Below are 15,595 nucleotides of genomic sequence, written 5' to 3' on the forward strand. Positions count from 1 at the left end.
ATGGGTTTTATCTTAATGAGGGAATAATGACGACTTATTGTCATCACTTTTGGTTATATGGAGATTTACCCATAAGTAAACCATCTTAACCATATGCCTATTATACATACTATTTATTTTATTTTTTAATTATTATTATTATTATGTTTGATAGTACAAAGGGGGATAGCGGGAATACCAAGTCTCGAAAATGAGACCTTCTTGCAGGCTAGGCTCAATTGCACTAGCCCTTGACTAGCTGCGCTAGCAGCTATCCTTTTATTTTTCAATTTTTTTTATATTTCAAGTAATCATAAAATGAAATAATTTCTCTGGTGAATTTTGAATTTGACTTTTGCACATGTGCTTACCTTATACTTACTTGGGAGAAGGTTATCCTTGCTACCAGTGTGGGGAGGAATCTATATGTCATACCAATTGATGTCTTAAAAATTGCATCACTTATATGTGGAGCCTACATATTCAGAGCAGGTAAAAAAAAAATAATGAAAATTTTATGTGAGAAGAGATTGCACAAGGGTGACGTGACAATCTTTTTTCTCTTGGAAGAAGATCTCCCATGATGCTAATGTGAGGAAAAATCCGCACGCTACAGCAATGGTTGTCTTGAAAAAGGTATCATCCACATGAGATCCACTTATTCAAAACAAGATAAATGAAAAATTCATGTGGAAGGGAAATTATGTATTTGTTCGATTGGACATTTGCCCTTCAATATACCAATACAATATTACAATGTTTTTTTTTTAATCATTATTTTTGCCCCACTCTGTATTGATGCCATCGATACGGTATTGGACAAGTATCCCATACGGCGGATTCGATGACATTAAATTAATCCATGTTTTTACCAAAAAGGAAAAAAAAACTTAAACCATGGGAGCAACAGCCGAGAGGAGAGGGTGGTTTGTCATTTTTATTTTTTTGGGGTAAAGATTTGTCATTTCCTTAGACTTGAAGGAGAATGTCAAGGCCTACGGTTCAAAGGAAAGTTGTTTGATGCACTGATGATGCACGTGCCGAGCCACTTCCATGTTTCATCCATTCTTTGCATTTTTATATTTTACATTAAGAGAATATTTTTATTCCATGTGTACGTGGCCCAAGGAGAGGACTTTATGCCACGATACCATTAAGATGATAAAATAAAGGGATTAAACTTTAATTAAACAGATTATGAGTAGAACATGCTACCTGCATTATTGGATTTGTAGTAATGTAGATCGGATTTGGTGCCTAGAATGAACATAGGGCTACAAAGCCGGCCAGAGTTAGGAAACTGTACAAATAGGGAATTTAAAATTTGTTCGTTATCTGAGAGAAGATGGTAAGGAATCCCCACTCCGACATCGTGAGAGTCTTTTTATCTTTAATTAATAAGTTTGTGGTCTAGTATTGGATATTTTAGTCAACACAAAAAAATAATTTCCATGCGTATATTTTTATGAATTTTATTTTATGGTATAAATTGCCGTCGATACCAATATTTTTTTGCCATATCAAACTGCTGCGATACCGATTCCATATCAAAACAGCATTTTTCATATAAAAGAAAATTTGATCTGCACGCATCAATCATGTATCAATATTAGTCACAGCGGATATCAGTCAATACGATCGATCCAATACCAATCCGTAAAACCGGGGTCTATTATAGATTATATTAGATAGACAATTTGGATCCCATAATGCAATGGGCTCCCATGTCAATATATGTATGGGTCCCATGCCAAAATAAAGAGATGGCCTAGACCGTATATTTATTGGGCATGTAGTAGAACTGGACTATCCTTAGAAACTCAATAGCACCGCATCCACAAATAATGTCTAGGGGCAAGCCCAGCATCTAGACCACATCTAAAATTTGGTGGCGTGTGAGCAAATTCTAACCCTGTGATTGAGACATCTTGTAGCAATATATATGAATGAGAGTGAGAGAGAGAGAGAGAGAGAGAGAGAGAGAGATTTGGTGCTCTTGCCCACTTGGAGTCAATTTGTAACCAAATATTTCTTTTAAGTAGATAAAGCTTCAGTTTCTAGTAATGAATACAATTTTAGGAGAAGGTTCTTTGAGAAAACGGCATAGGAGAATACACAAAGAGATAAGAACAAAGTGAGGGTAATAAGGTTATTTTAAGTGAGAAAAAGCGAGACAGAAAGAACATACCAGCCACTAGATCAAAATCGACACTACCAATTCGATCCCCAATTCTGATTGTACCCTCCCTTTAGAGCCCAGATTACCTTTTTCCATCAAATTTACCTAGAAATATCAGAAATGCCATTACAATTAGATTGTTTGAGAATCTAAACGTGACATTTCACTTTCATGCCACTACCACATTCATACATAATGGTCATTCCTAATTCCCTTTATTATATAATGAGTAGCTTCGGTTCTTCTACCTTTCCAGTTTTGCACGTGAGCTGTTGCCAAAGGGGGACAACGTATTCCCCACGGCAAGTATTACTAAAGTTGGATGACTTTTGATGAGCTAGCTGGTGCATCCACCCTATCATGTGCGTCGCCGCACCCAATCACGAGAGCCAGGTTGCATAGGGTGGGCACAGGTCACCCCGAAAGTCTAGAATAGTAGAATCCCATGCGAGACTGACTTTGGGAATGAGAGATGAACCAAGTATAATGCTTGTCTTGAACCAGACGTCTTTCTTCACGCAATACCTGTCGCATTTTCTCATTCCAAACAAGGTGGAAGGATTCAGATCCTTTACTGTGCTGTCAAGGTACAGAGAGGTGCGCAATGATTGCCGTATCTCTGTTCAAATACCTTGTCATAATGGGGGTTAAGGTGGTCATTACGCGACTCACATTGTCTTGACAGCACAACCCTGCCAAGCTGCTCGGCCGTAGAGGATCCAAATTGTTGAAACTTGGAACTAAATTCCTTACAAAACATATAATATCAGATGTAATCATGGTTTTGAGTGAACAAGAAAACAAAGAATAATCAGATTTCAAAATATGATTTAGACTCATAGATTGCATACCAAACACAATCTTTGCTATCTTTTTTGTCTCCTCTACTCTTTGATTTTTGGTAGATTTCGTGGGTTAACAAGATTTTAGGACTAAGTAATGGATATGTCATATCGGCTGATTCTTATGGATTTTTTTATTTAGAATTAGGCTGATACAATCCAATAAAATCGATACACGATAGATCCCGTGAACTAAATACATGGGAATAAGTACTACTTCTATATTTGAAGACTTGATATGTATTTGATTTCTTATATTAAAGGTAAAGTACTACTTCTATATTTGAAGACTTGATATGCATTTGATTTCTTATATTAAAGGCAAAAAGATTCTTAAACCAATAATTCCATGTGGAATCTATGGAGCATTCTTCTAATTATGTTACATGGAAAGGTGATGTGCAATTCTTCAACATTTGTTGATGCAGAATTACTCCAAAATCACATAAATACAAAATTTATTTTTGACTTAAAAATAGAATTTTGGAATAGAAATGTTGCCATACAGACCCATATTGTCCCATATCGTGGCATAATATTGATCTTCTACTTGTCAATGGTCCAGATTTTTCTTAAGTTTTATTCTTCCACAAATTTTATTTGGACTAAAGCTTGACATGTCATTATGAGATATTTCAGTTTATCTATCCGTGGAATTTCAGCTTAGTCCAATTTGCCATATGTCAAATATTTGTGATATCATTGAGATATCTTTTTTTTTTTGGTAAAACATAGATATATCTTCTAGAACTTCCAAACCCAGAACCTTTTTCCCAAATTTAAATTAGGATTTTCTTCCCCCAATCACTATGCCTGGTGAAGTATAACAATTAATTATTTGGTCCATGATAGTACAAGGGTTAGTAGATATGATAAAGGAATAGGTAGCATTTCATTGGTACAATTTCAGTTTAAAATGAGTAGAAGTAGTAGCTGAAGTTACAAAAGATGTCATTTTGTATTTTATATTCCTCTTAATTTGATGGCATTTTTGTAATTTTACTAAAGCTTTGAATCAGAGTTTTTTTCTTTTTTTGGTAATAACTTTGAATCAGAGTTCGAGCATCTTTCTTTGCTTACTTTGGACTAAAATTTGGGTATTGAGTTGTATGTGGGATCCTCTATCACATGGACTAATTCATGTACTTCCAAGTAGCAAATAATGAATCATTATACTTCACTTAGCATAGTGACGCTTAGAAAGATCCAAAGTAACCATTTATTGGAAAAACTTGCCCTAATAAGAACCATTCCATTGATAAGGGTTTAGCTACGTATCAGTATTGATCCATCGATACGACCTATCCAGTACCGATATTTATTCCATAACTATACCAATAGTTATCATTTGTTTTGATTTTATAACCAAGTTCTTTATTGGCTTGAAACTAGACCGATCTGATATATGAAAAACCAGAGAATCGATTAAAACGGAATCGAATCAACCATTTGAGGTTTCCTAGCTAGGTATGATGACTTGGATTTCGTTCTTGATACAACAATAACAACAATATCATCATTATCATAGCCTTATCCCAACTACCATACTCTTATTGGAAGAAAAACATTCCACACCATACATCATAGTTAGATGAATGACAATCCTATAAAATTTTCCTTTAAGTTTTAAAGGAATATGCTAATCGCATAGTACTCCGAAAGCACCTCTCCACTTCATCCACCCTATTTTAATCCTCTGGGCATCGTCATCTTCTATATCATCCTTCTTATTTACAATTGATCCCAAATATTTAAGATAATCACTTTGCAGGATCTAGCTCCCTCTCACCAATATTCACCACCTCATTATCTGTCCTAGTGTTGCTCAAGTTACATACTGTATATTTCATCTTAATTCTACTTATCTTCACACCTTTTGATTCCAAGGTTGATCTTCATAGTTCCACTTTGGCATTAATCCATGTTTTTGTATCCACATAAACAATATCATCTGCAATAATCATATACCAAGTAACCTCATCTTGTATGCCTCTGTTTAAGTCATCCATGATAATCGCAAACAAATAATGACTTAAAGCTAATCCTTAACGTTACCCAATTAAGATTGAAAATTCACTGCTTTGACCCGTTGTAGTTTTGACGCTAGTTACCACATCATCATACATATCTTTAATGATGTCCACATATTTACATGACAACCTTCTCTTTTTCAGATTATTCCAGATTAACTATCTACGAACTTTGTCGTAGGTTTTTTTTTAGGTCTATAAAATCCAAATGCAGATCCTTCTTGACCTCTCTTTACATTTCCATGAGTCTCTCAAGGGTTAGATTTCGGGTCCTTGTTAGGCTCAATCATAATAAGTCTCGTAAGGTCTCTTGCTTGGGGGCCATGTTTGAGAAACCTTCTAATAAAAATCATTACCCTTTTGAGTTGTGGTTGGGTAAAGGTCTTCCTTTATCCCCTTCTTAAAAAAAGGTTTCTTGATTTCTTATTTAAGGAATCAAATGACGCCAAAAGATTTACATTTGACTTCTTCAAAATTATTTTCAAGTGAAGGATGTGAATCTTTCTTCGAGCTGTCCGTGCTTCAATCTCCTAGGTAAGAACATAGTCTTGATCATGAATCTTCCTAGCATAAAGTCAAATTGATTTTTTCAAAATAACAGTTTCCTTGTTCATATGGACTTCAATAATTATGTTCATAATTTCATTGTATAACTTTGGCTCTCTTTGGTATGGTTTTTAATTTTTATTTTTGTCTATTTAACAAAAATCATTTGCGAAAACCATTTTTGGCCAAAACATAAAAAACGTTTGGTAACCACTAAACAGAATAAATTGTAGACAAAAAAAAAAAATGTTTGGCATACCTATCTGCATAATAATTTTTTGAAATGAGTGAGTGGAGAGATGCCACCTTTACCCATCTTCCTTCCCAAAGCATAAACTCAGAACCAAGTTGTTGGGTATCATCGTGCTGATTTTAATTAGTGAGCTCCAGCGAGAGCCACGAGGGCCAATGACAACCACCGTGGATTGCCTCCATTCCCCTGTCTCTGAGGAAAAAATATCAATCCCCATGGTTTCTCTTGAGTAGATGAAAGATTTATAAAAATCTAAATGCACCACTTTGAATTGGATTGATGAACAAAAAGAAGAAGATGAAGAAACATCATCATCGGCATTGGCAGCAGTGTTGGTGGTGACACAAGATCTCATTTCTATTTGGGAATTTGGAGGGAGAAGCAGAGGAAAACTTACTTGCATCTTCCAGAAGGTAACATCGCTGTGACAGAGAATATGATTGTGGAAAAAATCAAAGAAATCCACCATCAAAGTTTTTGGGAAAAACTTATCAGAAATGGATCAAATAGAAATGACCTGCCAAAAACTGTGAATCTCCATTAAATTTATAACAAGTAGAGATCCAAGACAAACAGATCAAAATAAAAATTACTAAACTCCAAACGATATAGCCCCAGTAGACCCAAGACCACTATATTCAATTTATCCTCTCATTGACGTCAAGAGGGTAAGAAAAATTTCAACCAGAGCTCTAATGGCGGATGACCAGTTGGGGAAGACCTTTCCTGTGAAATCTCGGTTAAAACCCACTCCAAAGAAACCCTTTTCATCTCTAGAATTGGAGATCCTTTAAGACCCAACAAATCCCAGGCCTAGTTTCCGCCATCACCTCCATTTATTTCTCTCCTGACCCACCACACGACTTCACTGCCACATTCTCAGCCTCTGTAACCCTCTACAACTCCCGAATTCTTCAATCCAAATTCAAGATTGTGAAGAAAGACGAATTCCAATTACCGAAACCCGCTTCTACAAATAGTGAAAATAAAATTTCCACTAGCCCAAGACTCACAACCGAAAAATTGAAGAAGAACAATAATATTACTCCAATAGGATGAGAGAAGATAAACTTTTTTAGATACAGAGATGTTGGGCAATGATGACAAGCTTGCACACAAGGTAATATGATTGATTGATTGATTCGATTGAATGGAGAAATGGGGTTCTTTATAGGTAAGTGAAAGGAGAAGATCAAGGCAATTGATCAACTTCCAAGATTGAAGTTATGTGAACCGAGAGATATGAATGGAGAAGGTGGAACTTGGAAATGATGATAGGATGGGAAAGGGTCACTCAATGGAATGGATGCTCACATGGGAAAGGAAGGCTTACGTTGGGAAATAGGGACATAAGAAAGAGGTTTTGACTAGGGAAATGGATGGGTGGAGGGTGATGTGGGAAATGTGCAAGCAAGCTCAAATATCAAGGCACACACACAAAATACATAAATTCCTCACCACATCTCTCAAAAATAAAAAAAACAAATAATTCCAAAAGTTAAACTTTAAGATTTAACAAAGATCACCTCTTTCAGCGACGTCGCTTACTCCGCCAGTTTTCGTTTCGACGGTAAACTTCTGGCAGCTGGTGGTGAGTCTGGTATCATTCAAGTCTTCGACGCGAAATCAAAATCTGATCTCCACCGCAAGCTGCGCGATCACACTCGCCCCGTTCGTCTCGTTCGATACCCTCGATTCGATAAGCTCCGTTCGTCTTGTTCGACCGGAAGGCTAGCAATCGACGACGGTGATACTGTGCTGGCACTGCTGGAAAGGTAGACTGGTGAGCTCGGATTTTGGAGGGAAAAGGCAGGAAGAAGAAGATGAGGGGGCGGGTGGAGTTGCAGGAAAAATAAAGAAGAATGGAAGTGAGGGATGGGGTCGTAGGAGGAAGAAGAAGACGTTAGAGGAGGAAGATCGATATTTCTAATTAAACATGGAAATGACGTTCTTATCCTTCGATTTTGAGAGCTACAAGCACGTGCTCATTAAAGTCCCGCATAAATAATCAAAAGTGATTTTCAACGAAAAATTATAAACGGCTTTAGATCTCTTTTTGGTTTTTAGTTTTTTTCAGTTTTTTGTAAATCGAAATAGGCTCCCTAAACGATACCAAACACAACCAAAAACGTTTTTGAAAGCAAAAATCAAAAATAAAAACTATACCAAAGATGGCCTTATTAACTTTATGCGTGGATTTATTTATTTAGTTTTGATGGAAAAAAAAATTATAAATTTTATGACAAGAACAAGTGGAATGGATAATACGTGGACATTTCTTGAGCCGCCACGGTGGAGGTTGGATTGCTTTTCTAGGTGACTCACCTAATCCTCAATCTACTTGTAAACGTTGACCCTTTTCTATTTCCAAAATCGAATTCCCCGTTCCAGTTTTCCAACTCCAAACCTAGGCACCGAATTCATCACTGGTAAAGAGATGGGGATTGTTGGAAACCTTAATCCAGAGCAACTTCAAGCCTTCCATTCTCAAGGTAATATTGAGCTTCAATACTGAAATCCTTTCTCCACAAAAAAAGATATTTTTAAATTTTTTTTTTATTGGAAGGAGTTTGAATGAAACTGAAAAATTGAAATGGTTCAGGATTTCTGGTTATTGACTCGTTTTCGAGTCCTGAAGAAATTGATGGCATGAGGAAGCAGATGGACCAGTTGCTCGATGAGTTCGACTGCTCCTCCGTCTCTATTTTCTCTACCAAAAACCAGGTAATATAGTGGTGATAATAGATTAGTTTGAAAATAGGGAAAACTCAAAGGAAAAACTAAGTGATCAAATTATAAGTACTTGGTTTCATTTTCTTCGTTTCAGAAAAAGTTGACAGATGATTACTTTTACGAGAGCGCAGAGAAGATTTCCTTCTTCTTCGAGGGTAGGGCTCCTCCTGCTACTCCATTATATGTTGATCGTGTGTTACTCTCTGTTTGAATTTGATTTGCTGAGTTGGTTGGGAAATTTCTTGTTTGGGTTGTAGCATTTCCCGCCTTTCGGTGAATTTTTTAATGAAATAGTTTCATTTGATTTGTTGGGCATGTGTTATTTACTGGAGATTTCTCCTATTTAATGATAGCAACTATTCTAATCTCCGCTGTACCTCCTTTGATAAGTAATATATTTCTGTTTTGTTTTTGCATAAAAAAAAAAAAAGTTATTGGGCTTTGTATTTCTGAGTTTCCTGGAGGTACAATGCTTGTTGATTCATCCATCTCCTCCAATTTGTATTTATGCGAAATGAAATTCTTAGTGTGTTTTCTAGTCATAGATACCAGAAGTGCTTCATGATGCATTATGAATGGGGGGAAGAATGCCGGGAAGGTACAAACTATAAAATGTCCCGTGATCCCCATTGTTTAGTTTTCAATAACTTTGTGTTTGTCTTGCTAGTTTATCAATAGTTAGGCTGGTCAAAAGCATAAAACTTATACTTATGAACATTGACATCTTATTTTATATCTTTTTCCTCTTCTTCATTGAAATAGTCTTTCTATACTAATTGAAGTTTCACATTCAGGATTTGCTCTTTCCAGGTTGTTCAAAGACTTGCTGTGACTGGATGTATTTGTGTTTGTCTGTTCTGTATGCTCAGAAATTATAAATTTAAGGTGGTCCAGGAAGAAATGACATGCTTTACTTGTTATAATGTTTTATTTTGATGAGGGAAAATCTAATTGATTGGTTTGCTTGGACGAAGCTAATCCAACTACGAGATCTGAATGCCCTGATAGGTTCCTTCTTTTCTTCTTTAAAAATCATCCCCTTTTTCCCCCATTCCTTTCCTTCCTATATTCTCATGTCTTATAGCTTTACACACTTGCTGCAAAATCTAAAATTGTCACTTTTGTGATTTTAATTTCTTTGTTAAGTTCTCTATTAACTAATCTTTTGGATTTTACATGTTTATCATGGTGTCATGATACTTGTAATTGTGGTGCAGAGAAAGCATTTGATGATGATGGAAACTTGAAGCAGCCAAAGCAGCTCTCTATTAACAAAGTTGGCCATGGTTTGCTATTGACAAATTCTAGTCATATTACTTAAATCTTAGAACTATGGTTTACCTGCTCTGCATTATAGATTCTTGAACTCTATTTCATAGATATGAATTTACGTGCTGTAGTGGAGGTATTTTCTGGTGAGGGCTTTATGACTTTTGGATTGTTATAGACTTAAATTGCAATTGTTGTGGTATTCATGCAGCTTTACATGAGATCGACCCGGTATTTTCCAAATTCTGTCGCTCAGAGAAAACCTCAAATTTGTTTGTATCATTGGGTTACAAGAGGCCAGTGATCATTCAATCTATGTACATATTTAAGGTACTTCATGTATTTCATTGATGTGCTTGAAGTTATGTATTACAGCATGGCAGAGGGATGAATATGCTTGGTCAGTTTCTGTGAGATATTATAGCGTACCCCTCTCCCCATCTCTCTTTAATGCGTGTTGCCGTGTTGATGTTGTATAACTTCAGAATGGTTCAACCCTGTGATATAAAATTCAGATGGTAACACTATTTCCATCATTCATGTCATAAATGTGCAGGGTAGAGGGAATACAAAGAAAAAGATAATACATATTGATGGTCAATTGCATGCATGAAAATCAGCATGTGAAACAGAATAGTGAACTGAAGAATATTGACGGTACACATAACGTTTTCTGTACTCGGGAATGATTTTTTCCTGTCAGTGGTCCCTTTGTACTTTGGGCTCTCTCCCTTAAAGTGGCTCTTCCTAACCTTTATGTGTACCATTGATCATCAAACCAGTTTTTTCTCCCGTAAAATTCGAGGAAGTTTCATGGACTGCACTTTGGTTGTTGTAGCAAAGCTTATGTGCGACTAACTAATTTTGTTTGACCAATCTTACTTTTCTATGTCCGTATTGTTAAGCCTTAATATTCAGACAAGTTATATTTCTGTAGGTAGGACTGGACCTAATTTGGTATGATAGATCATGGGTACTGTTTTTATGGTTGAAAGGCAGCTATTGACAAACTGATAATGGTTTTTATTTGGAAAATGACTCCTGACCAAATGGGTATTCATTGGAATGAACATATTAGTATTGACTCAAAAGCCCTTCAATCTTTTCATGTTGCTTCTGAGTGGGACCTTTCATATTGGTTCTAATCTGAAAATTAAAATTACCAGTGGAGCTCTTTTCTTCTTATTGGTTCTAATGTAGACTCATGATTTAATTTTTGATAACCTTTATTGTTTTTGCTTATTCATTAAACTCATTTTGCTCATAAAAAGAACTTGGTTGTGGTTATTGGGAGTTTTCTTTTACACCATTAAGAAAATGTCCTGATTTCCAAACTGCGATATCGGTGGAGTCGGTGGATTTGAGATTGATACTTCATTGAAGCATCTGGTTAAAGTGCGTCTGTGGAATAGAACATTCACTATTCTGGCGATAAAATATTCGTTTTAAATTTATAGAACTACAAAAGAGGAAATATGAGCAGTTGATTAGCTTAGACGTTGATGAGGAGAAAGGGGCATACGGTTGTCTGGCCGAACAGAAGCGGGGATAGCGTGTCAATAGGGAGAAGAAACAGAAGAAAAAGTAGGATGAAGTTTTGTTTTTCGGTAAAGAAGTAGGGTGAAGTTATGTTATAAAGAGAATGGAAATTCATATGAAGAGATCTGATCATATCTTAAAAAAGAAGGGATGTGATGGATTGCTTGAAGTATTCAGGATTTATGCTGGAATGTCCTTGGTAGTTGAGTCTCCAGATGATTGGGTTTTCTTGGACTAACATCTAGCATTGCTATGCTACAATATTTCCTTTTCAACTAGTCAGATCATCAATATATGCATGACTAGGGAGAGTACCTTTATTACAATGAGCATCTATAGTAAGTCTTGGACTTTACCTAGATTCACTTTTGTGTGTATCTCTGTCTATTTCAAGTGTAGTCATAGTATGAGTGGAACCTTTTCCTTCTTTGGTGCTTTTTCTCTGTTCCTACTGTTTGTGCTTCATCACAATCTGCTGTCCGAAATGCTTCTCTTGCATAACAATGTCAAATGTTGCAAAGAAAATTAATATGCATGAACCTAAGAGTTTTCTAGTATTTCTCACCTTTTAGGCAGTATGGACATGGTTTTTTTTTGCAAATTTTTCTGTGGAACTATAGTGTACTTTTGCAGAAGTGGTTTCCAGCAGAGAAACTCCTGTCACTTACTCTTTGTTGTTCCAGATACATACTAGACTAATTTTATGATGACTTAGTTCTTTCACATAAAGTCTGGCAAAATTACAAAATTCCCATCAATTCTTCCCTGCATTATGGATTATATATTTCCCTGAACATGCTTGTTTGTGAAATTTTTTTACCTACTACCCTTACCACAGATTGGACAAATTGGAACTAATTTAGGAGTAGCTCTAACGCATGATAAGTTGTGAGAGGTCGTTTGAGGTGGCATGAACATGTGGAACAAAGACCTTTGACGTATGGTGGAGTGATATGGTTCAGATTGGGGAGCCAAAATAGCCAGGATTAGTCCACAAATGACAATGGGAGAAGTGGGAAGGAAAGACATGCATATCTTAGGACTAACAAGTTTGACTTTGAATAGAGTTGATTGGCCAAAGAGGATCTATTAGCTGACTCCATTTACTTTGGGAAAGGTTGAGTTGAGTTGTATCCTTACCACAGAATCTTCCATTTTGTGTCCCTGCCCTCCTTGAGTCTTTCTATAATTTTATATTCTGGATATATGACTTGGTAAAGACTTTGAAGGAATATGCTGATGTGTAGAACATATTTTATGTGGTCTCTGTGAGTTCTATAGTTTAAATTAGAAATTTTGATGAATGAGTGATAAATGCCCACCAATTTCACAACTTTAACTTTTCATATATGCATTTTTGTTAATGTATTCCTTCTTAAGTAGGTCATTTCTTTTATATGAAAGGGAAAAACTAATGCTTTTAAATATTATTTTATTGGCCTTATGGTTTTGAAGTAACATATGGGTATATCATTTGCAGCAACCGGGTATTGGGGGAGAAGTAGTGCCACACCAGGATAACTCATTTCTTTATACAGATCCTCCTTCTTGCACTGGATTGTGGTTAGCTCTGGAGGATGCAACCATTATTAATGGTTGCCTTTGGGCCATTCCAGGATCTCACAAGAGTAGGTTCCCTCTATTTAACTTGTTTATGTTTTTGTTTGTATTGAAAGACTTGTTTACTTTTCAAGCTTAATCTTACATTCTTGTATGTGGATTTTGTCAGATGGCCTGGTGAGAAGGTTCTTTAGAAATGAGGAGGGTGTTCACTTTGATCGTCCATCCCCAGCTTTTGATCAGAAAGATTTTGTAGCTCTTGAAGTGAAAGCTGGATCATTGGTGGTCATCCATGGTGACCTTATACATCAAAGGTTACTTGCCATAAAAAACTATTTTGACATCTGGCTGGTTTAAATACTTACTCTATATTTCTTACTCGCTCCCTACTATGGATTTCAGTTTTGAGAATCAATCCCCAAAATCGAGACATGCTTTGAGCCTGCATGTTGTTGATACTGAAGGCTGCAAATGGGCACCTGACAACTGGTAAGTATATGGTCAACTCTTCCAATTTTGTGTTGATATAAAAATCATATTTTGTTGTTTGAAGGATTAAAAGAACACCTTTTCCCCCCTTTACCTGGACAAGGGGTTCCTGGAGTGGCAGTTCAGATGCTATTCATTGTCTGCACACTTATATATGCCATGTGTTAGGTTGGATGGACTGAAATTTTGTGGACAGGTAGACCTCAAGTTCCCCTGCTCACATCTCAAGTTTCAGACCAAATGGAGTTTTCCACGTGGCAAAACAAAGCAATGAAAAATGTGGGATAATACCAAATGAGTGCGTAGACCATATAGGAAGTGCTTGGACATCCATGGAGAGTAAACCTTAACATGGGGTGTATATGATTGAATTTGGGACTGAAATTTGACATATGGCCTATTCAGATCATCCCTTAAATATCCACTGGTCAAGTCTGCCCCCTCATCTTTCCACATAGCACACAAAATCACAAATAAGTGTGCAAGACTAGAAAAGGTCCCTAAACCTGCTAGACCGTGGTTCCTCATCACCTTTTCTAGAAAGTGTGCTTTGTCCTCGACTTTTGTTCCTTGTAAACTTGTATAGAATTGTTTGTTTGTTGATATTGAATTTAACGCTTTGTATTACCTTCCAATGTTAATTAGAAGAGCCCTAAACCGAAAAAGGAGTATAAAGAGTCCTAAAAACCTTAAAGATACTTGCTACACAACTTTCTCAATTATACAAATTAAAAGAAACTGAATGAGAGGAAGTTATGATTTCTACTCCCACTTCCACAAAGTCTATCTGAATGGGACTCCTACGCTTGACCTGACTTGAGTCTCAAGGAATGAAGCATGCCCACAGATGTGCCACACTTTTTTTTTTTTTGGTGAAACAGTAAGTATATGCCCACCCACTATTGAGATATGAGATTCAAGATGCCTGAGCTCCTCTTAGGTTGCAGTTTGAGGGTTCTCCTTTGTTCCTGTCTCATTGTTAGCCTCAGGGCATAAGGCCCTCACACCATACCATCCATTAACCTTACCCAAAGGAAGAAGAAACACTGCACTAACTTGGAGAGAAGGTAAGAGAGGATATTCCTACATTTGTATTTTCTTTGTTGGGATTTTCTAAAATATCACTTGTAGAACTGCTGTATTTTCCTGAGCTCACCAGCCCTAGTCATTTTCTAACCTCAGTATGTGTTTATGAAAACCATAATTATCTAATCATTGCATTGATTCATCACTGGCTGTTTTCTAGATTATCTTCTAGATCGTCAGTTTTTTTTCATAATTAATGTATGACCAAATATGTAATGATTGGTTTGATTTAGGCCTTCGATTGTGTCATAGTTGTTTTGTAATTCAGAATTTTACAGGTTACACATTAAGAAATGTTTCTCAAGAGGTTTTACTGTACATAAACACAGGTTATATTAATCATTTAAGAAAGAAAGTATAGAAACAAAGTTTTCTGTAAATTCCCTTGCAGTTCTTGAAAACACTTCCCAGCTGCTATGCCTCTGAATCCTGATTTGTACTTTGTTGCACCCTGTACCAGGATCAGAAGAAAAGTGGAACCAGAGCCCCTTTATATTTCTTGACTGGAGCTTGTTAGCAGTCTCTTGAATGGTTTATATCTTCAAAATGATGGTATCTGGAGGAAGGCAAAATCAGATGGACCTTTCCCTTACAGGATTATTATGCAGTTCAATTGCCTAGTTATTACATGGATGTTCTCTTCGAGAGGTGTTGATCTTGCATCTGAAAATGGATTGTATGAACTTATTATATCCTTGAATGCTAAATCTTAGCTTTAGTGTAACTGTATTTCTTTTCTCTTACTGAAAAAATAGATGATGTAGAATGCACCCGACAATCAGGGGAAACAAAGGACAGAATAAGTAAAGATCGTATTAGAAGCAAAGATCCACAAGGACCCGTCACTGGGAAATGAATTTTCCGAAGTCATGGGTTGGTCTTGGGATATATGATAGAAATTTGGTTGGGGGTGGCTGTGCATGACCCTGATATGAAGGACCTTGCACTTTCATTTACCTGTGATGGGTCGGACCTACTCGATAGTGTTGCAGTAGGATTGCACTATCACCCAATGGTTGAATGATTTTGAGGCCATAGACAACAGAGAGAGATTCTTGCTTCCATTTCTGACAACGGCCTTGATGGGCAG

At 36.4% G+C, this 15,595-nt stretch overlaps 2 protein-coding genes across 2 annotated transcripts in view; one reads left to right on the forward strand and one right to left on the reverse strand.

Annotated features, from left to right (window-relative positions):
• LOC122646054 (protein ESMERALDA 1-like) overlaps positions 1-15,595 on the reverse strand; it is a 36,952-nt gene that overhangs the window by 20,158 nt on the left and 1,199 nt on the right. The gene's annotated exons all lie outside the window — the stretch shown is intronic.
• LOC122646055 (phytanoyl-CoA dioxygenase) lies at positions 8,193-15,244 on the forward strand. The gene is made up of 9 exons (XM_043839521.1): positions 8,193-8,321; positions 8,432-8,553; positions 8,657-8,717; positions 9,780-9,848; positions 10,043-10,161; positions 12,851-12,998; positions 13,100-13,244; positions 13,333-13,419; positions 14,966-15,244. Exons 1-9 carry the CDS (start codon positions 8,267-8,269, stop codon positions 15,006-15,008), a joined length of 849 nt encoding a protein of 282 aa, XP_043695456.1. The 5' UTR covers positions 8,193-8,266; the 3' UTR covers positions 15,009-15,244.

This window comes from Telopea speciosissima, chromosome 11, assembly GCF_018873765.1.
Source record: "Telopea speciosissima isolate NSW1024214 ecotype Mountain lineage chromosome 11, Tspe_v1, whole genome shotgun sequence".
NCBI lineage: Eukaryota > Viridiplantae > Streptophyta > Magnoliopsida > Proteales > Proteaceae > Telopea > Telopea speciosissima.